The 26,735-nt window shown below is 43.6% G+C and overlaps 1 protein-coding gene across 1 annotated transcript; it reads right to left on the reverse strand.

Annotated features, from left to right (window-relative positions):
* Positions 1-91: 91 nt before the first annotated feature.
* On the reverse strand, positions 92-24,935 carry A2M (alpha-2-macroglobulin). Its single transcript, XM_027631601.1, has 28 exons — positions 24,679-24,935; positions 22,717-22,900; positions 21,509-21,668; positions 20,578-20,630; positions 20,042-20,062; positions 19,530-19,698; positions 18,282-18,366; positions 17,319-17,442; positions 15,822-15,936; positions 15,475-15,584; positions 14,826-14,984; positions 13,288-13,515; positions 12,908-12,971; positions 12,284-12,426; positions 10,294-10,443; positions 9,474-9,644; positions 8,232-8,382; positions 6,416-6,524; positions 5,849-6,077; positions 5,451-5,577; positions 4,683-4,804; positions 3,335-3,386; positions 2,746-2,829; positions 2,188-2,364; positions 1,605-1,689; positions 941-1,097; positions 572-646; positions 92-290 (listed from the first exon to the last, which is right to left on the reverse strand). Exons 1-28 carry the CDS (start codon positions 24,765-24,767, stop codon positions 108-110), a joined length of 3,576 nt encoding a protein of 1,191 aa, XP_027487402.1. The 5' UTR covers positions 24,768-24,935; the 3' UTR covers positions 92-107.
* Positions 24,936-26,735: the final 1,800 nt, after the last annotated feature.

A 26,735-nucleotide genomic window follows, 5' to 3' on the forward strand; every position in this document is an offset into this window, starting at 1 on the left:
TTGCGGGTTTACAGCTAGTATGAGAATGCCGAGCCTCACACCTAGATTGCCCCACCAACAAAAGCCATTTTATCAAGGGAAGATGTAAGGCCAATAAAAGAGATGTCTCACCAGGAGTACTCACCCTCTTTCACGGCTTCCTTTTCAAGTGAGTCAAGCAATGTCTTCCTCTTGTCTGTTTTCCCTGCCAGGGCAAATGCATATGCTAGCAGTGCCTTGGTGTACACATGGTTTTCTTTCTGATCTGCCGCTGTTTCCAGGCAGAACAGAGCATTCCGTATCAATGAGTGCTGGAGAGAGATAACCAGTGATTAGAAGGTTCAGAAGAAATTAGGGTTTTTGACTTACTAAAAGCACATCATCCCACTGAACTTTCAGGAGGGATCTGCCAGAATGAGATCTAAAAACAAGTAGGGTTCAATGTGTTTCAGAAATAAAAAATCGACAGCACAAAATTCTTATATCACAGGGCTCAACAACCAAGTCATTTTTCCAGTTTGACAAATATCGGTCATACTGTGTCATAGACTAACACAACACAATTGACTCAAGTTAGGATGCAGCCACGTACAGTTACAGGCAGAGGAATCTCCAGCAACGCGATAGTGATGTAGGCTGTCAGCGAGACCTCGTTGTCTACTCCACCCTGCAGGGAAATACAAATGTAGATGCTGACCCCACCTAGCTTCTTATGTTCAGTCTTTTCTTCCCCTCCAGTGAGCATACACTATTCTGCATTTTAAAGCCTTAGCTTTCCCCTTTCCTTTTGCAGCTGACATGGAGATATCAATTCCACTGATTAGTGCAGGTTGGTGATCATACAGAATGGCAAATGGCTACCCTCCTAGTGTTTGCCTGTACGTTCAAGAAGCTCAACTGCACCCATCTGACTCATGTAAAGTTCTAGACTCATGAAGTAATGACCAGGCAGACACGTCACCTTCATGGCATTGTTCAGGAGTGTCCCAGAACTCTGGAAACATCCATTCTCCTTCTGTTTGTAGGACAGCCAGACAAAAGCATCCTGGATGTGCTTATCATCTATGAAGACATGATGCCGAGCCTGGGCAAAGGACTTGAGGACAAAAGCTGTGAGCCTGAAAGGGAGAAAGAGAAAGGGCCTGAGCAAGCCTGTTGCCCATCTCAACAAGCGACAGGGTTCTTGTGCACATCATCTGTCTGGAGATAGGCAAGAAGGCCTGGGGAACTGTGGGCCAATTAGTCAGACCTCATGTATTTTGTATTCTCACCTCAAAATATTCTGCCAAAAAACTTCTTCCCACCTTGATTTTTGTCACTCTCTCGGTTCATAAAACCCTATGATCCCTTCGTGTTGAGGCTACAGTTTGGAGGACAATGATTGTTCATCTGTATCTAAAAAAACCTCCTCTTTAGAAAATGTAGGGAATTGCATGCTAATTAGTTAAATAGCTGCATAACAGTAGTACTCATAATTACAGGGAAGAATAATTAAATTCCTGCTAGCTCATGGTCTGCTGGTCTACAAATAGCATTTCCTATTTACATCAGGCAGTATTCATTATAAATATGTGAGTGAGAACGAGGAGCATATAGGGAAGGCATAGGTGACATTGAAATCTCACCAGGTGTTCCCTGGTTGGCCATAACGTGGTCCAAACGTACTGTAAGACCCATCTGTGTGTTTGTAGTTCAGCTGCCTCTGATAACCTGCAATGGAGAGTTAAAGCAAGATTCAGATGCCAGAAAGAGTCTGCTCAGGGATGGGGAAACAGAAAAACAGCTGTGTCAGCAAAGGTAAATGAGAGAGGAGGGGGTCAGTCCTCCTAGCCAATACAAAGTACTGGCACATCCCCAGCTCCATGCGTTGCTTGTACTGCATGAGGAAAAGCAACACCTGCCTTTCTTCAGAAGGAAAGCAGGACATATTAATGACAATCAATAAGTCACTGTAGCAGCTCACCTGAAAACTCTGCACTGCACTGCCCCCCAATGAGAAAAGTGGGTCCAAAGATCAGGTACCATAATGTTTAAGCAACAGAAAATAATCAAGGGAAAAGCAGTGAAGGGTCTTCTCAGGCATGCAGCAGAGACCATCCATGTATGAGAGAAGCTCTCTTTCCACATCTGGCCAACATTTGACAAAACCACCCCAGGTAGGATCTGGAAGAAAACCAAAGCAGAAGCAAAAGCCGTGTCCCAGCTTACCGCTCACTAAGTATCCAGTGGCCTTGGATTTGACTTCCTCACTCAGCTGCCCTGTCTTGTTCAGATAGTCCAGGACATAGATGTTGGGTGCAAAGAGGACCATGTTCTGCTCCCCACAGCCAAATGGCATCTGGAGGAGCTGGTGCAGGTTCTGCATGGCAGTGCCCATGATGTCACCTGGGGAGCAGGAGATACCAGAGGGATGTTTAAAATACTTAGGGCTGGCTAGAATAAGAGGAAGCTGAATGAGAGAAGCAGGAAATATCAGAGAAGAACAAAAGACAATTTGAATTGATAAAGATCCTGGAACAAAACACAGAACAGCAACAGAAAAGAGGGAAATGAGATAAAAGTTAGGGCACTGTGAGAACACTGAGAAACAGGGTATGCAGAAAGGGGAAAAGAAAGAGCATAACTGGAAGGGAAAGTGCTCAAGACAGAAGAGATTAAACACAAGAGTGAGCTATGCTAGAAACCAGAAGAAAAAGCTGAGAGGTAGGAGGCCAATACAAAGAAGCAGAAACAGCACATGGTTCTTCTGCTAAGCTATTCACTCACCCAGCACTGAGAAATATGCTCTGCCTGAGTCTTGTACCACATTTTTGGGTAGCAACAGGGAAAACTTCTCTTTCACAGGCACTCCTGAGAAAGAAACAAGACCCAAACAGCTTCAGTGAGATTCCAAGAAATGCCTAATGGGAAAAGGAGGAGGCCTCAGTGAAACATTTCCTATCAGAAATGCCCTGACTTCAGTAACTTCATATTTTCCTGGCTATAACATGATCTCTGAATGAAACCACTCCCAAGCACTTTTAGTCGCTGTAGATTGTGTGTCTACAGCTTTTTCCTGGCTGCACTAGAAAACAAGAGACAGAATTTAAGACTCCAGTGTCAGCACTCGAGAGAACAGGGATGCAAACATTCATCCTAAATCTGTCCTAGCTCCCTAGGATGCTTAAGCAGGATGGTCCATTCTTTAGGACTTTCTTCTGTCTTATGTCTGAGACTCCCAGCTAATGGGGCATGTTTTGATTACACAAAAATATCAGACTATCAGGAACATAATAGAAGCAGGCCTCCTCCAGGCACATCCCACCCATCAAAGCACATGGGAACAAATGGAGAGAGTGGGAAGAGTGGGCTTTACCTTTTACGCAGAGCACAGAATTCTGGGTTGTTTCCTTCTCAACTCCTTCCGGCTTGGGTAGGATGAAAGAAAACAAGACAGGTGAAAAGTTAGTGAGACAGGAAAGACAGACAGACAGGAATCCTTAACAAGGACAGAGAGATAAATAAAAAGAAAAATGAGGAAACTGAAGAAGGAGAAGCAGTCACAATCATTACCTGAAATACAGAGCTCTGAAAAAATAATCTAAGCAAATGAAAGAAATATGATCCTAAATTATTAGTGTTGTGTGTGAAGAAAGGGTATGAAAAGGAGAGGAGAACACTGTAGGACTATCGCATGGGTGACCTGTAAATATTTTATGCAGTGAGAAACACTTAACGTCCTTGTAACAAAAGGACTGCAGGATTACAGAGACCTATCCTGAAGAGATTTCTGCAGTGCTGCTTACCATAATGCTTTAGATGTTTTAGGGGAAAAAAAAATGTGTATGTCAATAATAGAAAGGGAAGATGTTGTGCACTGTAATATCTGATGCCACTACTGGTAGCATACAACATAGTGGGCAAACATTAAAGAATTTTATGATACAGAGAAAAGCTAAGAACATAGAATCTATCTGCCAGATTACCACACTCAGTGTATAATAAACTAGTAATTACCTATAAAGGATATCCAATTCTGCCCCATAATATTTCCTTATGTACCATATCACATCAGCAGCTCTTTTTGCCACAGGAAATGGATAAGATGTAAAATTTTAACATGTTTTCATAGACTTTTACAATAACTGGAGTTTTGAGGGGTCTTCTTTACAGTCATCAAATTTCCATAGGTGTTTGTGAATCCCCCACCTTCATCCTCATGCCAGACTATGTTATCAAATCAGAACTGTAAAACACTCAGCTTGAGGTAGTTTGCTTGGCCACTCAACTAGCTGAGAGGCAGCATGTGCTGACTGGCCCATGCTTACTGAGGGTGTCTCAAAAGAAGGAGAGAGGCTATAAAAAGGGTGTATTGGAATAGGAGTTAAAGGGAAGGATGGATTGGAGTAGAAATCCTGTTATTATAGGAGATAGGGAAAGTTTAGTGTACCAGGAGACACAACACAGATTACTAAGCTGCAGTCTTTATGCAGCCCTGTCAAAGTATAAAGATGATATAAGCCCATCATATTGCCATTCTGCATTGTGATCTCATAAAATCATAGACCAGGTCAGATTAGAAGGGTTCCCAGAAGGTCACCTGGTCCAATCTTTAATGAGAAAAGGACCCTAGATGAGACTATCTAGCATCCTGTCCAATTGTATGCCAGCATCCACAGTTACCCACAGGAAAGCTCAGTGCTCCCTTCCCACAGCCCACATACCTCCACCAGCAGCTGTCTGATGACTGTGTCCTTCCGCCCTTTCTCAGGGGTCTCCACAATGTAGTTCCCGCAGGGCTGCTGGTTCTGTAGGGCCTCAGTGCTCACCGAGAACTCCACCTGCCCTGGAGGAAACAGGGGTCAGTCAGCCCTGCCAAGCAGAGCCAGGCAAGGGGAGTCACTGCCACTTCCAGGAATTTCAACGTGCAGACTCATAAATGGGGATTTCTGTCACATCTAGGCCCTGTTTCTTCCCCACACAAACACAACTGTCTATACCAGAAGCCATCCTGGAGCAGATGAGCTGCACTGTCATTGAAAGGTGACTCTGGTGACTCTTTTCCAGAATCTAGGACAGTGTTGAGAATGACCAGCCCCACTGCTGTTCAGCACTCTGCTACCCTGCATGGACACCATAGCTGCTACTACAACACTTAATAACAATGAAAACAAAATATGAAGATCCCACGGAGAGTATATCTAATCTCGGGGAGGAATGGAGCTAATGCAGTATGTCTGCTGTCCAACAATGTCTCTGGCTTCAGGAGATGCTATCCAAGGGCCATAAGGCTTGATGGTACTGCATGTGGTGCCAGATACAGTCTTGGACACTATGAATCTCCAGTGTTTGCCTCCCAAATAACCCCAGATCAGACACACTCAACTGAAATGGTTTCCAGGGAAACATGTTGGTCTAACACCCAATAGGTGAACAGGAAGAAGAGTACAGAGAAACCCTTCCTGCAGTTGTTAGCACCCTGAGACCTTTACCTAGAGATTTTGGAGTCACCAGCCAAGCCACGGTTTTCCTCCCATTCTCACAAAGACAGTGAGATGTTTCATCCTTTTCCACTGGAATAGCCAGGAAATTAGTAGACTGAGCCAGAGTCACACTGACCTGCCAGTTGTAGAGAGAGATGCAATCAGGGGAGGGTGATCCCAAAGGAGGGGTAGCTAGGAAGCCATAGAAATAGCTGTTTCTTCAGTAGGAAAGGAGCAGGGAACTGAAGTTGTGGGTTCTGCATTTGGAGTATATAGGAGAAATAACATAAGAATTTCCAGGGTGAAAAGCCTAGGTGTACTGAGAGATAAGATAAGACGGCTAGGTGGAAGGCAAGAGGTGCACAAGAAGGTACATAGGTACAGAGAAGGATTTAAAGCTCCCTTACCCTGATGCAGGCGGTCAGGTAGTTGAAAATGGTGGCTTTCAGCGTGAAGGACTCACCACGCACTACAGAGTAGGGCATGGTGAGCTCAACAAAGAAGGGCTGGAAGGCCTTGAGGGACACTGTTGGAGACAGGCCAAAGCCTGTGTCTGCTGAAGTGCAGAATGCATTGGCTTTCCACTCGGTGATGGTGTCAGGGATGGTCACATCTAGATCAGCATTTCCCTCAGAGCTGATGAAGCACAGAAGCAAGGATAGAGGGATGATTTTTATGGCATTTTGTTGACAAGCTGTACCTATTTTGGCCTATGAAATAGTATTGTCTGTGTGAATTATGGGGCACAGTATGTTTGCTACTGTAGGACCACTCTACATCTTCTTCCAGTCTACTCCTTGGACAAACCTAACCATGGCTGAAAGTAATTTCATCTCAGAGGATTGCCAAGTGATCTCTGCAAACAGTGAAGGACTTTCTGGTATTGAAAAGGCTGGTAAACACTTTGGGATTCATATTTTCACCTTATAAACCCAGTTTTATTTAAAAGGAATGAACTGGCCCAAGGTACTCACCTTATAGGTACTAAACTCCAAATCCAGGTTTCTGGGAAATACTTTCGTACTGTCTCTGTCACCACTTCAGGAGTGCTTGAGGTCTCATAAATTCTATCTGCCTCAACGCCTGCATGTGATGAGATGAAAAAGAAATCAATTACTGATAATTCTAAACAAGCGAGACCTGTATCAGCATCATGCTTCAGTCTGAGAAAGTATCAATCTATGTGGCACTCAGCAGCAGACACTTGTTGTGGCTGTAGAGAGCACTAGTACCAGCAGCAGTGAAATTTAAGGTTCACTTCCTATTAGAAAGAAGACCTAGCCTTCCATTATTTCCTGCTGGAAAGAGGATCCAGAGGACCTCAAGGTTTGCAGAGCAGCACTTTATGAGGTTTTAAAAAAAGGATTTAGAGCAAAAACTTATCTAGGAACTTCTGTGCAAACAGCCTTTTCCCTTTCAGGTACAGCCTTGATGTGACCATCTTGTCCATCCTATCAGGCCAGCTAGCACTGGAACTAGCACTAGCACTCTGTTGCAGGTTTTTTTGTAGGGTCATTGTGACTCAGAGAACCACCTTCCTGCCTCTTCAAGAACTACAATGAAGATGGTCAAAACAAAAACATGCAGCTGGAATTTGGGAGGAGTAAAAAGGACTATTTTGACTAAAACAAAGTTTTCACATGCAAAACTTATTCTCAATAAAATATTCTGTGTTTGGGATTAAATTTGGTAAAAAAATTATTTTACTTCAGTTTTGAACAACTGGAAAACATAGATGGGGTGAGTGGGACTTGCTTTGCCTGGCTTTCACAGTCAGAAAGAAAAGTGCATCCAAACAGATAAACAAGAAAAGTTCTTAATTTGATCATCTTTACTTTGGCTAAATTAATTTCTGCATTTGGATAACAATTGTGTAGCTGACAAATATTCATACTATTTGTGCAACAGTCACCTCCAGAGCCTGAGAAGGTTTCAGGGCACAACTGAAAGAATCTATCAGAGGTGTATCACATAGCTCCTAGCAAAAGTGACAGGTGGCTTGCTTTTATTTGTCTACTGTGGTATTTCAGTCTTCTTACTGCTGTCTATTTCAGTTTACAGTAATTAAAAAGCACCTATCCTGCATCTTAACAACTTGTGTCAGAAGTTGAAATTGTTTTCAAACTGGACACGTACAAAAGCGCAGGTTCTTGTGCCAACGGAAAACTCTCTGAATCAGCTATCCAGATAGACTAACTTGTAATTTCTAAGATATTTCCCTTTATATGAGACTCTGAAGAATGATAAGGCCAATTCTGTTGCCCAAAGAGTTACAGTGTAAGAGTTGAGATAGACCTTAGAAATAGAATGGGTCAGTTTCAGACTGAACTTCTACCACATATATCTTCTCATTCCCAAGGTCTACCAATTTGTCACTGAAAAATTTGTCACACACTTCATAGTTTTAACCATACATAAAACTGGCTGAGTCAATGAGAACAGCCTGAAAATGATACTGGAGGTTCCTTAAGTGATAATCTGGGAAAAGGAGTCTACTGTAAAAGCCTAATGAACAGAGAATTCAGCAGCAGAATAATACCCTCTTCTCTGCCAGAGTCTTTGAAAACTGCCTGGTTCTGTTGACTTCTAATGTGGAGTTATCAAAATTTGTCTGTAGACCTTCAGAATCCAGCAAAACCCATTCAGAGCCTGAAATCTCTGAACCCATCAATTCAGTACTATTTCCAAGGTTTCAGTTCACAACCCCAGCTCTTGTTTAAGTATTCATCCCAAAATACAAACAGGTTCTCTCTTCAGAACAGAAGTGATAACAAAACCCAGTTGCTTTACCACTTGTCCTCATTGCATACATAGGTGCTCCAGCTGCGACTAAAGGTGATGCAAGGCCGGCATGTCCAAAGAAGGGGTTGGCGTAATTATCAGGGCTGCAGTACCAAGGTTTCCTCACCCTGGTATTTGTGAAAACCTTTAAACCCATATCCTATGGGAGAGAAACCAAACACATTTTTTTATTACTGAATCCTGTTGAGGTTTACACAGCAGAAAAGTTGTTACTGTGTGTGGATTGGACCTTGAGACAATCCCCTCAGCCTTGGGTCTGAGTGCCTGGGTGGCTCAGAGAGACCAAAGGATATATCCCCTCTGTTTCTGGGCCACAGGTTCCAGTCCAAGTCCAGCCTAGGGGTCAGGATGAGCCAGGGAGTTTTCTCTCTGGAAGGAAATGTCTGTGACTACAACGCAGCTCAAAGGTGTATTGATTTATTCGAAGTAACTGATGTCATGGAATTATTTATCCTCAGTTAGAACCTCATTTCAAGTCAACCTCAAAGCTTTTCCTGTGAGAAGAAGACTTTGAGACTGATCCCTTTTCCAGTAGAGTAAAGCTGGCAAGACAAGTAAAGCCTATGACTCTCACTGAGCATGCCTCTGGATAAAAATTAGTGCCAGATTGTAGCACTAAACCTGCATTATATGGGAAAACTGTTGTTTAAACATGTCTTAAAATGGCTTTTTGTGGTCTCTTTGCAAACACATGTTTCTTCTTCCCAACACCCCCCATGACAACTGTTATCTCCCATGCAGGAATGTCTTGGGAAGATGTCCTAAGGTGTTCTCATTGGACCTTGTTAACCCCTTCCTGTGATTGGGTGTTCCTGTAAGCCCCTTGAGATTTCTAATTGGTTACTCTGTGAATCCTCCTAAACCCTATAAATGTAACATCCCCAACAATAAACGCTCTCTTGCCTCCTCTCCACGCCCGGTGTGCTGTCTCTGTGCCAGCCATGGAGCCACATGGGTGGGGGGAGAAGGGGAGGGCACCTCTCCCCTCCAGGTTCAGGGCCTGAATAAACCCCTGGCACTGGAGTTCCCTTTCCCTATCCTTCAAGACGTCGGAATGGTTCCTCAGATGGAAAAGGAACTAGAACTGGGTCGCCCCACGCCACGGGGGGAAAGAGATCCAGATCAGATCATTCAGATTCACAAACCCTTCTCTTATCACATTGCACAGAAGGCTTAGGCATTCTCAATCATTCTCCCACTCCACTCCACAATCATGGAAGAGAGCTATACCTTTAGGATGCTATAAGTGTCCTCTTCATTCATCTCCATTACTGGAGCATAGGTGATCCCGTCCACAACTATTTGCTTCGCAGGAATGCAATTGTCCAGGGGATCCTCAAAGAGCATGTTTGGACGATTCTGATAGCCATGCAATTCCTTCCCTGGCAGTAAGTTATACACCTAGGCAGAAAGAGACAAAGTATTTGGTATATTTAGCGTCCACTGTTATAAAACACAACTCAGGAAGTTGGATGCAAGCACAATAAAAGTCACATCCTGAGCACATACATCCACATTCCTATGATCCTCCCTGTGGTGGGAGCAACAGGAGTCTGGGAATCAAAAAAAGCATGCAAATTTGAAGATACTGTATCACTTTTTATGGACTACATGTTACTCTGGGTATTATGGCTCAAATATGTAAAAAATTACACTGGTCAAACCATCTGCAGTACTTTGTCTCTACTCAGGGATTGTCATTTTCTGCTTGGCAAATGGGGAATAAACTCTTTGACACTAATCCAAGAAAATTAATCCACAAATGGAGAGAGTAACTGAAAAATTGTCATCAAATACACAGCAATGCTTGGCTCTGGCCAAAACAATCAGGACCCCTAAGAAAGCTTTCTAACTGCCATCCCTACAGTCGCACAAAATCTGTAAGAAACAACTGGAGCCCATTTCTCAGTTTTTGCCCACTGGAAGAAGATGAGAAACGGCACAGGGGAGCTTTGTGTCAGCTCTGACAAGAGGGGCTGTTCCCTGTTTCCATTCCAGCACTGGGCTGCACTTGCCAGCTTTTGACTTGTTCCACAGACTAAGAACTTACAGAGGCAGGTGACAGGTCAGCTTCTGGCTTCATGAGGAGAACGCTCTTGTCCACAGCACGGACAGCACAGAGGGAGTTTGGGGAGGCTCTGAACAGCAAGTGAGCATCAGAGGAAGGCAGGCCTTCTGAAGGAGAGAAGTTTAAGTCCACCTGTAACCACAGGAAAAGCTATGTCACAGATGCCCTACTCTTGCAGGACTTTTCCTTCCAGTTGAGCACATTCAGTTCTAACCTTACAAAGCCCCCACAGACTTTCACACCTCCTCCTACACTCCCTCTGTGCTACTGTTCCCTTCCTGCAGGGCAAGGGGAATCAGTACTAAGAATTCTTGGCAACTTCAAGCATCACAATTGCTCATATAACTTTTAAGGTGGTTTGGGGTTTATGGTCATTGTGAGCATGATGAGATAATCCCACACAGTGGCTAGATGCGTTCAGGTAATGGAGCATGGTCTTGAACCAGGACAAGTCTCTGTACTGCACCCAGATGTTGTATGTGGAGAGAAAACCAGCTTGCAAACACCTTGCTTAGCAGATTCTTCGGTAACATGAGAAGTAGTGATGCCCTGGAGCAATACTGCAATATCTACTGGCTGGTAAGGATTCTGAAGAGCTGGCCTGTTCACTGAGGCATGCCAGACTTCTCCAAAACCTAACTCACAACTCTAACAACGCCCTACCTACCTGTGCCCTGGAAGTTCTTGCTAGCAAAAGTTGTTGTCACCACCATATCACATGATTTTGTAATAAGATGGCTGACCTGCATAAATCTTCTCTCTCCTCAGCAGTACAAATCCTCCCTGAACATGCAATGATCAAAGCATCCTCAGAGTAATCTGCTGCCTGATGAAGCAGCATCAGCTGCCAGTTTCCCTCATGTCCCAACCAGAATACAGCATGCCTTCTGCTGAAAGCCTCCAACTCTCCCAGGGTGGACTCTTGAGACCGCAAAAAAATATTCTCCAGGAAATGGCAGAAAAAGGACTGTAGCAAGCTTGTTACTAGGAAAACTGCCTAGCATAGAGATAGCCCTAAGTCTGTCCTATCCAGACTGACAACAGCTTTGTATTCAGCATGCTTTCAGAGAAGAAAGCAGTATCTAATCATGTAAATCATCTGGCACTTGGCTTGCAGACAAACCTTAATGCAGTACATAGTATGACCTTTAGTACATGAACAAAATTCAGGTGACCAAGCTCCTGTAGTGTAACCAGTCTCAAGAATTCATTTAGCTTGTATTTTAGCAGAACAAGAGACTGTCTTCAGCAGTGTCTAGTATTCTTAAGTCCCCAAGGAAATTTTTCAGGTTGTTCTCTTCTTAGGACTGCTCTTATATCAATCTGCTCTTCTGCTTAAAGAATATGGGGGGTTGAAAGAGAAAAATAGTGCATGTGGTCACAGAGAGGAAGCTTTATTTTTCTGCACTCTTTCAGTCTCACCATTGCTATTGAAGCATAACTGTACACTGCTCGGAAGGTCCAGTCAAGGTTTATCTCCATTTACATACAATAGAAATTAAAATGACAGAATGAGTTTTACAGCAGCTGAGAGATATGACAAGTATTAGCTTTGCCCACTGGATTAGGGCTATGTGTGTTTTATTTTTGCTTGGTGGCTCCATAAGCAGACACCTCATTGATGGAATGAGTTTATGTGAAAGGAAGTGAAATAGATGTGTTGCAGTATGAACAAAACATGCATCTCCACCACATTTTTCTTAGCCAGGACCATCTGTGGGATCAGTGGCTCTGACTAGTTGCTAACAGGGGTTTTATCAGTGTAGTCCCTGCTAGCGCCTTTTTTCCAACAGTTGATATCCTCCAGGCTAGCACAAACCAGTAAGCAGTGAAGCTACCTACAACAATTGATATGCTGCTTGTCCAGTGTTATTAAATCCAAAGAAATTAGCTTAGCCAGGCTAAGTCTTAAGTAAGCAAGCTTGACCACATTGCAGTCTGATAGTTGCTGCCTCAAGAAGTGGACACTTACCTTATTATTGAAACATAATTCTATGTTGAACTTGGCTGAATCAGCGATCACCTCCCTGCTGGGGGCAGTGGTGTAAATGAGTACTTGGGCCATTGGAGCAATATCCGCTTGTACAGGCAGCTGTAGCAAGAAGACACCACTGGCTAGCAAAAGAAGCAAGGGTAAAAAGTTAAGGTGCAAGAAACCTTCTCTTGGAGCAGCCAAAATTCGAAGTTTGACTTTATGCTGAACTTCATCCTATCCATTATGAAACTCCAGGCATCCAAGTGGGATAAATTGGTGCTCACAGAGATGCATGTCTCACTGTCTGACTGAAAAGGCCTGTTTTCCAATGCATAAGTGTGCTGAATTTTGCTTTGGTTTCTAAAACAGACCATTAGACTGTGTGTCTGAGGAATACTTGAGCCCCAGAAAATGTTAGAACAAAGACAGCTGGCACAGGGGATTAGAGCAAATCTGTGCAAAGTCTAAATAAAGGCAGAGAAAATAAAGGTCATACTCTTCCCAGATCTTAGGGGACATGGAGTTGTGGATCCCTGCATTTATATGGAAGCAGAGTGTATGTCTGCCACAGTTCCCTAGCCTCCCACAACAGTGACAATTTGGCAGGGAAGAGGAACTCACCACTCTCCTGGTCCAAATCCAGAATGTGGGTGCCTGCTTGCTTAATGTTTCCCTTGGCCATCACCTGAATGGAAGCAGAAACTTTGTTGTGATTGAGGTTATGCATGAGCCAAACTTTGAAGTGGAGGAACCTGAGAGGAGGGTAACTGAGCTGTATGTCTGCTGCTCACACCCCGCTCAGCTGCTCTCTGCCCCCCTATAACAGAATCCCAGTGCTCACCTAGGGGGCAAAGAACATTTATTTTCCCATTTATTTGGGAAAGAACCTAAGAAGGGCGATGAGAAATTGTTTAAAGCCTGCTGACACAAACCACGATTTCCATTTCCAGCCCCCCTACCACTGCCATTGACAACCTCACTGCATGGCAGTGCAAACTTACCAGATAGTAAAAGGTGATTTTCTTCTGCTCTGCTATGGCCTCCGGAGTAAGGATATAATGCACCCGGATCTCTGTGGAGGAGCCACAGCTTAGTGCCTCAGACTTGGGCTCAATTTTGAGGAAGCTTTTACTAGGAGAGTAAAAGCGCTTTAGTTGGAGAAAGCCGTCTGCATAATATGGAACAACCCAGGAACGATCATAGCAGAAGGGGTGTGTTTTATGAATTGCCTGGAAAATGAGAAAATACACACATAGATACTCAAACACAAGTGGCTGAACTGGAGCCAAATTTCATGTACTAATATTAAAGGTTTGGTATTTTTTTGTATTGTAGCAACGAGGAAGTCTAAAACATAAAAAAACCCCATGAGTTTGGAAAGTGCAAGACAGGGTGGTGGTATCCTTGTCGAATCATTGGGAATGACCTCACTACCAGATAAGCTAGAGTTTGTGTCAAACAAGCTGAATCATATCAGATTTTTGTTTACTATCAGTATCCCCTCAAGGACTCTTTACACTAATACCTTGCCCCTCTAATATTCTGATAGTTTAAAGAGAAAATAAGATGGTTTTCGTATCTTTCCTTATTATTGGCACTGAAGAAGGGATAGTGCTGTTCAGTTAAGATATCACCAGTGCCAAGATCAAGCTATGGATACCATAGAAAAGGAGGAAAATCTCCACCTAATAATTCAAAACCTAAATTGAATAGAAATTCAAGAGCTGAAAGAGTCCAGGTCCCGTTAAAAACGAGAGCAAGGGGAAGATATTCCATTTAGAAGGGCACTACTTTAGCATTCCTTATCTTTCTCATTATATTTTGGAATTCTTGCCTTTTTTTACCCTGCAAAAATCTGAAAACTTCAAGCATCTAGTAGTAACTTCTGGATAATTTTTCAATGGTTTTAATCTGTGATGAGAGAATTGTAAGGAGAAGACCAAATATTATTCTAGACATAAATATTCTACCCTAATCCAGACAAACAAATCCCACACCTGGGAGAGAATTTATGTGAATGGTTCATACTCTTTTTAGAGCAGAAAAAAGGAAAAAGAAAAAAAAAAAGGAAAAGGAAAAAATTAGGAGGTCTATTTAGAAACTTGAAATTATACATCAAACTCTGAGATATGCAGATTGCCTTAACTCACCACAAAGGATATTAAGATGGGGAAATAATTCAATTAAAATGACAGTGAAGCACTAGCAGCACTCCATCATGGGAGATAGACCCACCCTTGAAACAGATTTGTCTACATTGGGGTGGTGATCCCTTGGAGCAGAATGGACCATTATGATCTCTTGATGTTCCTTCTAACCCTACTGTCAAGCAGAAATTAAATACTTACAAAATAAGTGCAATTGTGACATGGCAACCCAGTTTGTTATATGACTATTTCCACCAAACTGGTGTCAAGGTTGGCACAAACAACAAGGAACAATAATCTAACTGCTTTTGCATATATAGTAGAAACTTCAGAGGTACTCCCCTTCTAGCCCTGTGGGTGATTTCATCACCTCCTCTGCCTGTGGGACTTACCCTAATTCCAACATTGTCAAAGGACAACATGGAAGTGTTTAGGGCAAACTGTGCCATGCCCTCTTCATTTGTTGTGTAGTTTTCTTCCCGTTCCCCTTGAAAAGAAATCCTCACAGTTTCATTGGCGATTGGAGCACCGGACCCATCCACTAATTTCACCTGGAGGAGCAAAGACAGTACAGGAGAGGAACGGCTGCCACCTGAACAGACTGGTAGACCACCAAGCTAAAGATGTTGGGTCCATGCCATACAAGGAAGCCTACACAACACTTTACACATATCTCTTTCAGAGAGAGCTGCAAACTTTCTGAATATTTTTAGTTTTGTCTCTTTCTTATCTCTACCACTGGGTCAGATGAGTGGAGGTGGAGCATGACATGCCCTCACACCCCCAAGGCCTCCTATTTAACAGGTGACTGGAGAAGCAGAATTTTACTGGACTGGAGCAGCAAAAGCACAAGGACAGATGGGTAAGCAGAATGAGGGCTGTGTTCTCAGCTGCTGTTCCCCAGTTTGAGAGCCTGAAGAGGAAAGGAGACCCACAGGGATTAGTAGCACTGAGGTCCAGCACCTTTTCAGAGGTTGGGCAGGAGGTTCAGTAGCATCATTGCTTAGCACTCATGGCATTTCATTCTCATGGTTTCCCTACCTGCCCAAAGAAGGGGATTCCACGTTTGTAGTAGGAGTCTGAATGCTCAAAGGTGATTCTACTAATGGTGCTTGTGATCTCAGAGAAGCTTGTTCCAGTGAACTCCACTCCTGCAGAAAGAAACATGAAGAACCAATTTGCCTCTGCCTGATGAGAATTACTTTTACTCTAAGCCAACCCTCCTTTGCTGGACAAACTACTTTGTTGATGGCCCTGGGTGACATGTAGGAAAACTTTGGGATTCCAGAAAAGCAAGTCTGCTTTGCTCCCTCATTCCTATTTGGCAGGGCCCTCTGCTGGTCTCTCTTGGTCTTATTATATGGCTCTTTCATCCATATGATTCATACCTGTATCCTCCTCTTTAATCTTAGCCTCCACACGGAGCTTATTCTCATATCCACTTCTCTTCAGCTGGAATAACTTGGTCTTTACTGTTTCAGAAATGCAGCCATAGTTGTCTGCCTGTTGGAGGGAAACAAATAAGACCATTGTATTCTCTTTTATACAATGGTTATTCAACTTAATGAATCCATCACTGTGCATTGCTCTGAACTGAAAGAGAAGCCCACAGATAATTTCCCTCTGTTGTTTTTATCAAAATCAGAAAAGGACCTAAATAACTTGGCCAAAAGCATTTTGAAGTACTTGCAGCAACATCAGAGCAAAGAGCTTGCAAACTAGAAGATTTTTCTGTATGTGTTTATGAAATTTGAAGTTTCAAACATTTGGTACAAAAGCATAGGGAATTAGTCAAGTGTATGCCACACAAGAAATGTTTCTCAGGCATCAGGCACCTTAAAATATACTGCTGCTGATTTAAAATGCATCAACTATATGAGTGATACATTAACCAAAGCCTGTGTATGTGTAGAAAATGGATGACAGCTGGAAAAATATTTCCAAAGCTTGTCACCTCTCTTCAAGATCTTCATATACAAGGCAAGTTTCCACAGAAGAGATGCCTGGAACAGAGGTTAGCACTGCAGTATTTGTATTTTCTTTTAGCATGAATAACAGCAGTGGCAGAGGTAATTCCAGACATCATACTGTATCAGAGCCCAAGGACCACAAGAATGTCTTCTGCTTGCTTTCTTTTCCTGGCATATCTCCACAATTTCTATTACCCTTGTTTCTGTCAATCAAGGTAGCACTCTTGTACCTGTGTGTGCTCCAAACTCCACCCAGTTTTGCTTTTGTAGGCTTCTCAGCTGGAAGGGTGAAAAAAATTACTTTTTTTCCTGTCTGTCTTAACCACTACTGCTAAACCCATATTAATTTCCTTCTAGCTCAAAACGCATCATCCCCTCCCCTGGTTTCTACCCCTTTTCCTGCTTCTAACACAGTCTCCAGCATAAGACAACCCCAACTGTGCTCTCATCATTCATGGCTTTTCTATCTCATTTCTCTCTTATACTCTTTACACTCTATCTGACCTTTCTGTTATTTCTTTCATCTCTTCATTCTCCATCATCTTATGGCTTTTACCCATATCATTCTTACTGCACAGACCTTACCCCTATTTTTACGTTTCATATTTCATCTTGCACCCAATCTTCTCTCCTTCTTCAGGCTTCCTCAAAATACATGGATTTTCATAAAATCATAGAATCACAAAATGGTTTAGGTCGGAATGGACCTTAAAGGGCATCTATGTTCCAGCTCCCCTGGCCTGAACACTTCCAGGTATGGGCCATCCACAACTTCACTCGTCAACCTGTGCCAGTGCCTCACCACACCCTTCACACTATGCTTGTACATATTTAGAGCAAGCTGTGCCTACCAGGCATGCTCAATAAATAACACTTTCTCCTATCACTCTACCCACAAGAGTAATGATGACTCACATGTCCAGAGAACTCCTCACACACTGCTTTATCCTCTTCACCATAGCAGGTACGGCCTGTGTGTTCAAACTTCCGGCAGACACGGAAGCTCACAAGACCAGGAACAGGCTTCCCAAATGTGTATCTACCAACACGGAGGATTGAAAGGAAAACAGAGTCGTTAGGAATGTAAGAGGGATGAAGAAAATTTACAAGCTCACTCCTAGTGGTTCCAGGACTCTTCCCTAGAGCGGCCTCCAGGATACAGAGGGTCATCACAGGAAATAAAAAGCAGAAAGAAATTTGGTAACATGGTAGGATCAAGCTTGGCAACAGGGGTAGAAGCACTGAATCTAATAGTCCTGTTTGCATCCCTGGGAATAACACATAAGTCTTCAGAATTCATTTACGCTAATGCTGATTTAGTTGAGAGTCCCCTCATCTTTGAGAACACGTTGAAAATATCTACCTCACCGCACAGTTCTGATGGGACTGGTTTGTGTATGTAAGAGCACTGGGTCTTTTGAGTCATTCTTCAGCCCAAGGTATGGCTCTCCCTACACTGCTATGCAGAATTAAATGAGGTGCCCAAAAGGCAAGAGTGAGGCTACATCCCTTAGGCTTTCCTCTCCACACTAGCAAGCGGAAGACAGTTAATACATTCCTGGGTAAACTAAACTGAAGACCTCTTCCCTAGCACTGTAGGATTTCACTAGGTGTGAAATCCTCTATGACTCAAAAAATATGCAAGAAACACCCCCCCAAAAAATCCAGAACAATATGTTTCTACATGTTACATACAAAGTACAACAAACAGTAACTGTTGCCTTCTGTCTAAGATATAGATATAGTCTCTGTGGTCCTGGGACCCCAAAAGGAATGAGAAGTATAATACAGTCTCATATCTCAAGCTCACAACTGAACTTTCAGTAGCAGTGGAATCAAAAAATGAAACCAAGGAGAACTTGAAAGAATGGCACTCACAGTCCACAAACTGTCACCTCCAGCTTCTCAGCAAGAATGGTGATCACCTTGGGCATTTTCACTATTACTTCAAATTTTGGCAGCACTGCAGAACCAAAGGAAAACAGTCTATGTGGTGCAGAATTACATAAGAATGACATATGAAGGCTGCTCAAAGGCTGTTATTAAAAATTCCCTGAAACGCTTTTACATCTAAATGGTCAGATTTTAGAGGCTTCTGTCACCTGCGCATCCCACTGAAGTCACTGAAAACCAGTCAGCCAGCCATTGTGCCAAGTAAGAAGACAAGATCATTTACACCAGCTCTTAAAATACAGCAGCTTCTTAGAGAATACATGAATTATCAGTCCCACAGCAGCAGGATGCAGTAAAATAGAGAGGTAAGGTAATACAAGTTTGCCACAAATACACAGATTTGGGACTGCAGCCTGGTCTCTGCATTTTCAAAGCATATGGATCTTACCAATTTGTAAAATAGGAAGACTCCATAGCTTCCCCAGTGACATAGCACAGAGTGATATCCCATTCAAACACAACTGCAGGAGAGGAAATGGAAGGTGACTGTCTTGGGAGAACTAGGAGAGATGCAGGCCACAGGGCACAGAACAGTCTTGCAATTGTAAGAGGTTAAAGGACTTCCAGACTCATCTTCCAGGACACCCTTCTGCTGCATGAGCCAGATCATGTCAGACCATTCAACAAGGGCTGCAGCTGGCTTGCTGAAAGCTATGTTGGTTGCAACCGTGTGCAGGTGTGTACTGGGATACTATTTTTTTAGTCAAGCAGATGGAACCAGAGAGAAACTAAGGCATCGTGCAAGCTTCTGTGGGGAGGACAGGCAAGATCTTAATTTACAGACAGCCCCAGCCTAAACCCAGACTCACAAGATGACACTTGAAAGGTATGCAGCCAACTGGATATAAGACTGTGACCTCTGAAAGGAGGTGGGGATTGTGGCTGTCCGTACACACTGATTGAAGCTCTTTGCTCCTTGTGACAGGAGCCTTGCTGAGGTAGGTGTTCAGAAGAACTGCACTGCATTGTCTGAGGCTTAGGGAGGACTGGAGATAGGTCACTCAAGTCCTTTAGTCACCTCCTCATAAACAGGTGATTCTTGAGAGGGAGAGAACACAGAAACAATTTTCCAGCCATGCTGGACATCCTCATCAGATATGCCACCCTGTTCAGTTAAGCTTTCATGCCCCATGGGACTAGCTGTTAGGAACTTGAAACCGCAGTGACAGTTACCATATTCCTCCACAGAGAAAGAATGCTGAATTGTCTTCCCAGAGGTCTTCTGTGCCACCACTGTGTAGGTCCCTTGCACAGGTTCAGAGGTGAGGTTGAAGAACAGCTGTGTAAATCCCAACTTTAACTCTACCTGTGTCCACTGGTACAGACGATTTTTCTTTGGGTCCTACAGATAATGTGATCACAAGGAGATTGTAAGAACAATGGGAGTCTGCAACAAGATCTAGCAAAAGCAGTGAGGGGAGGGCCAGCCCCTGTGTTTCAGGAGGCTGCAGGGCAGGAGTGGGGGGCACAAGCAGGGTTGTGTCTGGAGTCCAGAGCTGGATGACAGAGGAGCTGTAACCTGGGCCCAGGTACGTGGTAGCCACCATGTGAGTTAGAGTGCTGTATATTTGAATTAATGTAATGGATGTGCTTAATACAAAAAATAAACAAGAATCATCTCTAGACAACCGGTTATTGAGTTGAGGTGCAATAGATGTGAACATGAATTAAATGTTTGTACATACCTCAATATACACCAGTGGAAACTAGAAAAAGAAGAACAGAAACATGGATGTTAGATGGAGTGCATGCAACACAGTGAAATGACTAGGGCTGTGATCATGTCTCAGGGTAAAAGGTGTTCACCCAATAGGATGAGGAAAAAAGTTCCTGATATGGAACAACAGAGCATTTTGAGGTACATTGGGCTGGGGTGGACAGGAGGGGCAATTCTTTTTCTCAGGCAGAAAAGACAACTGAAATTACTAGTTACTGTCTCTGGATGATCTGCAAGACAATAGGAGCAGGTGTACACTGTGGTAGTGGCAGATTTGCTCACTGTTTACACCAGAATTGTTCACTTGCAATTGTGTCAAACCTTTGAAAGAATGCAGAAGGCAGCCTTATACAGAAATTTGACAACAGACCCTGTTAAAAAGATCTGAGGTGACCCAGAAATTTCACAGCTATCCAAGTATACTGAGAGCTCTCCCCAGTTTCATCCTTTTTCTCACAATTGACTGAAGGCCAAATAACTTGAAAAAGGAAGTATTATACTTACCACTTCATTCAAGGGATGGAACTCTTCATCCAGAGAAACAATTCTAAACAGGACTGATGGAGAAAGGCAGAGAGTGAGGTTCCACAGTGCAGTCACCAACCAGTAAACATCAGTTACAAAAACAAATGGTATAAAAGAGAACAGAGGTGTTCTCTTCTAAAGAAATTCCATCCACTGGAATGCTAAGTCATGCTAGGTTACCATCTAAGATGGGTACACGAATGAGAGGATGTTAAGAGTAAATCCATGGCAGTGTGAACATCGCACTGATCATGGGCATCAGAATTTCACTAGTTGGGACCAAAGTTAAACTTAAGTTGCCTTTGTCTGCTTTGCAAGGACACTTTTTTGTACTGGAATTCACATGGGTCTTCTAATTTTGTTATAACTAGGCTGACTTCCTGGGAAGGATTAATGTAAGCAAGTTACTTCAGCACTTGGCTGCAAGTTTGTGTCGGCTCTGGATGGAGAGAGTATTCAGTATCTCTTTTAGGACATTTGTTTCTATCCAAGCCAAATTTAGGAGATCAGTGGCCCAGAAGAAATAAATGGATTACATAATTCTCTCTGTCTTCATTGAACAAAATCAGCTGCCACTTTGAAAGCTATTTCATGACTTTGTTTGAATTTGGCCCTGTTCTCTATAGGACAGATATCCAGTCCTTCTCTGATTTTAATGCGGACCCTAAATGCATGGACCACAACAACAGAGGCCCCAGTGACAAAAGGAGTGTGTGCAGGTGCCCCAGACATGTGCATGCATCTTAAGATTCCCCAAATTGTTCCTATATGGAGCAATAAGTCGTAAGCCTCAGCCATGAAGTTGTAGTTCTGACCCCCCCTTAAAGCAATTGACATCTGGCCAGCACAATTCAACAGCTTTAGTATAAAGTTTTGTTTCAAAAGCAAATCTTCACTCCTTTCCTGGTACCTGTCTGTCCAGGCTTGTAGATGGGTTTGTCTGTCTGGACAAAGACCAAGCTCTCAGAATTCTGGACCAGCACCATCTTGCGGCTCCTGAACTGCAGGGTGGGCCCCTTCACTGTCACACTGAGAAATGTGCCTGGTAATGGGTTGTTTGATTTTGGAAGCTGGAAAGTAAGATGACAACTATGTTATGGACTACCTTTGAAAGTTTCCTGAACTAAACTGACCTTTGTGAAATAAGAGATCTTATATAATCCTGACGGACCCAACATAGACTTGAGAGGAACTATAATCAGGAACAAGAAACTGATCTTTATGTGTCCCATATTTCTACCCATTCCTGCTGCTGCATAGTGATTGTCTAAGTATTGTGCAGCAATGGAACTCCCAGTTCTAATACTCAATTTTAGGAAATTCTTACTTGCCTTGACCAAAACCTTTCCATCTGTTTCCTTTTGACATTCACAAGCAGAATGGAATAGTCCCTCTTGTCTTTCAGATAATGTCCTTGCAGAACATTTTCTTTTCCAAACCAGACATGCAAGACCACTGTAACTCTCTCTCACAAGTGACAAAGTCAATCTTAAACCCACATCTGACAAACCAAGACACAAATGCCAATCTTTTCAGTGTCCTGAACACCAGTTCTTCAGTCTTCAGGCCAAAGACATAATCTGTGCTCTGAGCTAAATGATCACCTTTCTTAGTTGCCTACAACTTGTTATAGTCCCTGGGTCCATCAATTACATTAAGCTATAAATTTCCTTCTTTGCTGTCTTTTTCAGATACAGGCAATCACAGCTCCATGTTCTTACATTAATTCAGCGTACATGAGGCAAAATGTATCTGAGGCCCAAAAGCTCTACTACAATTTGAAGGCACTCAAGTGACAAACTGTGGCTGTTGAAGGATGATGTGGAAAGCCATTTCACCAAACAGCCATCAAGAGTGTCAATACTAAAACCACTTCTTTCTCCTGGCCTCCTCCTCTCCTAGAGAAGTGGTGGCTTTCCAGGATTCAGCATCTCACAGTCAGGTAGCATATGAAGGAGACCTCAACAGTGAGAGGGTGTTGAGGATGTACAATAACAGACATACCTTTAGCCAAGGAGTAGGTGAACAACTACCAGTGTTACTCTGGTCATTACTTCTCAGTGCCTTTACAGTTTGTCCCTGTCACAAAGAATCATCCCACAAGGATGAGATACTCACAGAGAAAGGGATGCAGGTGAATACGTCTCTCTCTGACACCACATCGTCAATCAAGCTCCTGTTCTCCCCTTGATGCTCGAGTGTGGCACTCAGAGTCACAGACTCATTCAGGTGGGTCAGCTGAACACAGATTTTCTCACGAGAATCCGTGCGTATCACAAAGGGCAGTAGCACCAAATACTGCCTAGAAAGAGAGGAGACGGATAGGTCAGAGAGGAAGGAACAGGCAAGAGGATTTGCACATAAAGAACAAATCTGATGACTACAGCCTTCAATGTACAAGGAGAGAGGTGCATTTGCTAGGAGTGTAACTAGATTTCCAGCATGTCTGTAACAGCCTGGGAAAGCAGAGAAGCCAGTCTCAAATGTAAAATACCAGAGGAAATCCTCAATGAAAACATCTGGAATGGTTATGTTTTTCCAGGTTCTGGCACGACAGAAGCACTTCTACCTGGGACCCTGAACAAAGCCAGGAGAGGCAAAGTCAATTGTCACCTTTGCTAGACACTGTTCGTAGGATTCAGGAGCCACACAAGTGCCAGTACCCAGTGAATAAATGCCATTGACTACACGCTTCAAAGCATCTGTAGCACTACTCTCATTCCTTACAGAGATTCAAAACTGCCACAGTGTGGTGCCAGATCTTAAGCAATAACACTGGAGCAAATTTCAGGTTTTCAGGGAAGCAAGTCTCTCTGTCTCAGCTCACCAGGGGATTCCCGCTCAGCCCTATGCAGCCTCCCTCCTTCTTGTCCCTCCCTTCCCAGTGAGGCAACTTGCCAATGGTGTCGTGGTGCCCAGCACTGCATCTGGGAATAAAATTTGATCTGTCTAATGCCAGTTGTGCTCACTTTTTGGTGGGCAAGGACTGGCCTTTGGTGGGCATACCCAGAGCAGTGAGCAGATGGGAGAACAGCCCTCAACATCTCAGCAGTAAGGCAGAGCATTCCCTTCAGCAGTAGGAGAGGCTCTGGCGCTTTTATGCCCATCAATGGTCTGCAGGGAGAAAGCTCTGGTCGCTCTGACCCCAACCCCACTGTCTGTTTCCCCTGCATTTGATGAAAGCACAGTAGCACAGCCTTGCCCAGAAACAACCCCCCCCCCCCCCACAGCTTAAAGCTCTGTAATGGGTGAGGTGGTCTGTGCTTTGTGAGGGAGGAAAAGACATTCCCAAAAAGCCAAAGGAGAAAGTCTTTGCAGTGTCAGGACCCCTCATTCACTGCTCCTTCCATACATGTAGACATATGCACATAACACACACTCCCTTCACATATAAACAAGACAAAAGGGGGTGAAGAAGGGATGTGGCACAATATATCCTCACAGACCTGAACAGTCACAGTCTTACAGTGCCACATAACCCTGGGTGAGAAAATTCCATTTGCTGAGTTGAAAAATGTTAATTAAAATATAGAGCCATTTCTGAGCATCCCAGATCTGTTATTTGTTCCTTTTCTTCTCATTATCAATCAAGAAAACTACTCTCAACTCCTGGGAATTTCACCTTGGGAGTAGGGAACTCAAAATGAATTTTTGTAGGGTACGTAGGGAGAAGGATACCCAAAATGAAACCTTTAATTGTCCCTTCAAAACAGTCTCTCTCTCAAGAAGAATGCATTGTATAAACAGTTATAAAAAGTTGCCTTTCAAAAGAACCAATTTTCTGCAGAAAATTTTGTTGAAATCCTGTCAATTCACTGAAATAGCAAAAGGTATTCTCATAGACCTTGCCCTCTTCCTTTTTTTGTTTTTTTTGCCCTGAAGGGGGAAATCTCAGTTCCACATATTGTTTTGGGTCCCTCTGAAGCACTAGAGTTTCTGTTTGTAGAAGGCACTCTACCCAGCCCTGGTGTCTTTATTCCTGGGTAAAAGAAAGCACACAGAAGATAAGGGATAAAGCAATAGACACAGGAATACAACTCCAGTCTCCTGCCTGCCCAGAGACCCCCCTGCATAGCTTACGGCTCTGTGATGGGTGAGGTGTCTCCCGGAAGGATGAAGAGGAGAAGCAGGAAGACACTTGGCTTGATGAGCAGCCCATTCTTCCCCATGGTGCAGAGTAGGACGTGCTGAGTCAAGCAGGCCCCCAGTGTAGTTGGGTGCTGCTTTTACTCCCCCTCTGCTCTCCCAGTCAAGCCCTTTATAGTCTCCTTCACAAACAGCCCAGGGGCTGGAGGAGATAAGGGCTGGGGGCCAGGGCTGATCCGGAAACAGGGAGAGGCAGTAAGGAGGAGTTGGAACTAGCAGCTCCAAGTCCGGGCAGAAGGCCAGGTGCTGGGGGAGAGAGGGAGGGGAGGGTTCCTGGCAGGCTGGAGCTGTCTCTCTTTTGGAGCAGGGCAGCAGGCCATGCAAGATGAAAGGTGGTAGCTAGAGAAATAAAGGGCTAACAGCAGAGGATGAGGGCAAGGCCTCCATTTTTTGTAGGGCTCCCTGTATGGAGCTGGACATGGCACTGGTCATAGAGGCTGCTGGAGGAGCAGGTGCTGTTTGATTTCCTTCAGACTGGGAGCAGGACATTGAGCTAGGATTTGAGAAACAAGCGTGGGTGTGCCTAACCATCATTTACAGCAAGGTTCTGAAAACAAGGAATTTAAACTGTAAAAACCTTCTCCCTCCACCCACTCTGTTCCCTTCTAATCTCCATTTCTGGTCCCATCAAAGCTAATGCCAGGAAAAGGGGCCAGAGAGTGCCTGGAACATCAAGTCATCTAAAATAATCCGGCCTTCACCCTGACAGAAACAGGGACAGTGACATGATGGGAAGCTGCCAAAAGTTCAACTCATTAACAGCATGTAACACATTAACCAACTCCCCAGAGCAAGAGCTACCCCTACCCAGCAGAACATATGTGGCCTGGGTCTTACTTTCCCTGTACTGGTTGTTGTTTTGGGTCAAATTATTGGTACATCTAGATCAAGTTATTGCTGTTTGATGGAGTTGTCCTGGTTTAACTAGGTGAAAATCTATGTAATGCACTGTGATGGGTAGTGTTGTATCACAGAGGGAAATAGGGTTTTTTGACCACTGTCTTTACTGTCTTTACCTTGGTCTGCAGTAGGAAGATCAATAGCTCTGGTAATTATTACCCTTGTAAATGGCAGTAGAATATTTGCCTTACTTATATTTCTAATGCATACTCCAAAGAATGGAGCTCTATGTTAGAGGATGTAAAGCATAATTTTCAGATTAAAAAGTGTGCAGTATAAAATGATTTTCTGACTGTCCTTCCCTTCTACTATCATCATCAGAACTTTGGTAAGCTCAGGAACTTTGGAGTTAAGAAATCCAAGTGCAGTGCAATAACAAATATTCATTACAGACTACATTCTGCCCTGCAGTGACCTGCACAGGAAACAAGAGGATAGTAGTGTCCAATTTCCTTGGGGACTGCGAAAAGACAGCCCAGATTTGTGCTCTTCCTTCTCCATCTGACGCCTAAAGGTCACTTCGCCCCCCCCCCAAAAGAAATGTAACCCGGTAAAGTCTGCCTCACCCACAGAGAAGAGGATTTGCACATTGAGTGGTCAAAGCCTTTTTGAAGATTACTATTTACATTGGTTCAAACAGGTCAGGAGCTGGACTGATTGAACATAAACCCTACAGCAACAGCGTGCAGAACTACACATGGCATAGGAATGCCTTTTGTCAAATAGCCAAAGGGCTCACACTGCTCCCAAGTCAGCTCCTCATCATTAGGACCTTGGTCAAAAATGTGCTCTTGTAGCCAAAAGCTGAAGAAAAATTATTTCAGTTCACTGAAAGGGACAAGTTTTCAAAGACTTGAGAATCCCAGTAAGTACACTTAACATTCACAGATACCAAACTGCCCTCAAACTGCTTGGCCTCTATATCATTCCCAATAGCAACTTGGACCCCAGCAGCCTAATTTCAAGGGTCTCTGTATTGCCCGTGTGATTTAGCTTGTAGGAGGTGGCACAGACAAGGCAGTGGCAATGAATTTTCCCACTCTCCCCTGCCATTTCCACTTGCTGTGAGCACAACTGAGAAAGCAAAGAGG

The sequence above is a fragment of the Corapipo altera genome, unplaced genomic scaffold (genome assembly GCF_003945725.1).
Source record: "Corapipo altera isolate COAL_440 unplaced genomic scaffold, ASM394572v1 0, whole genome shotgun sequence".
In the NCBI taxonomy this organism is placed as follows: Eukaryota; Metazoa; Chordata; class Aves; order Passeriformes; family Pipridae; genus Corapipo; species Corapipo altera.

Excerpts from the sequence above, each read along its gene's own strand:
- A2M (XM_027631601.1), bottom strand. The coding sequence starts at position 24,767 with ATGGGGAAGAATGGGCTGCTCATCAAGCCAAGTGTCTTCCTGCTTCTC. Across the intron at positions 15,937-17,318 it reads GTGAGGAGTTCTCTGGACAT|GCAGACAACTATGGCTGCAT; the intron begins GTGAGTCATCAT and ends TCCCTCCAACAG. Across the intron at positions 6,078-6,415 it reads TGGAGTTTAGTACCTATAAG|CTCTGAGGGAAATGCTGATC; the intron begins GTGAGTACCTTG and ends GTGCTTCATCAG.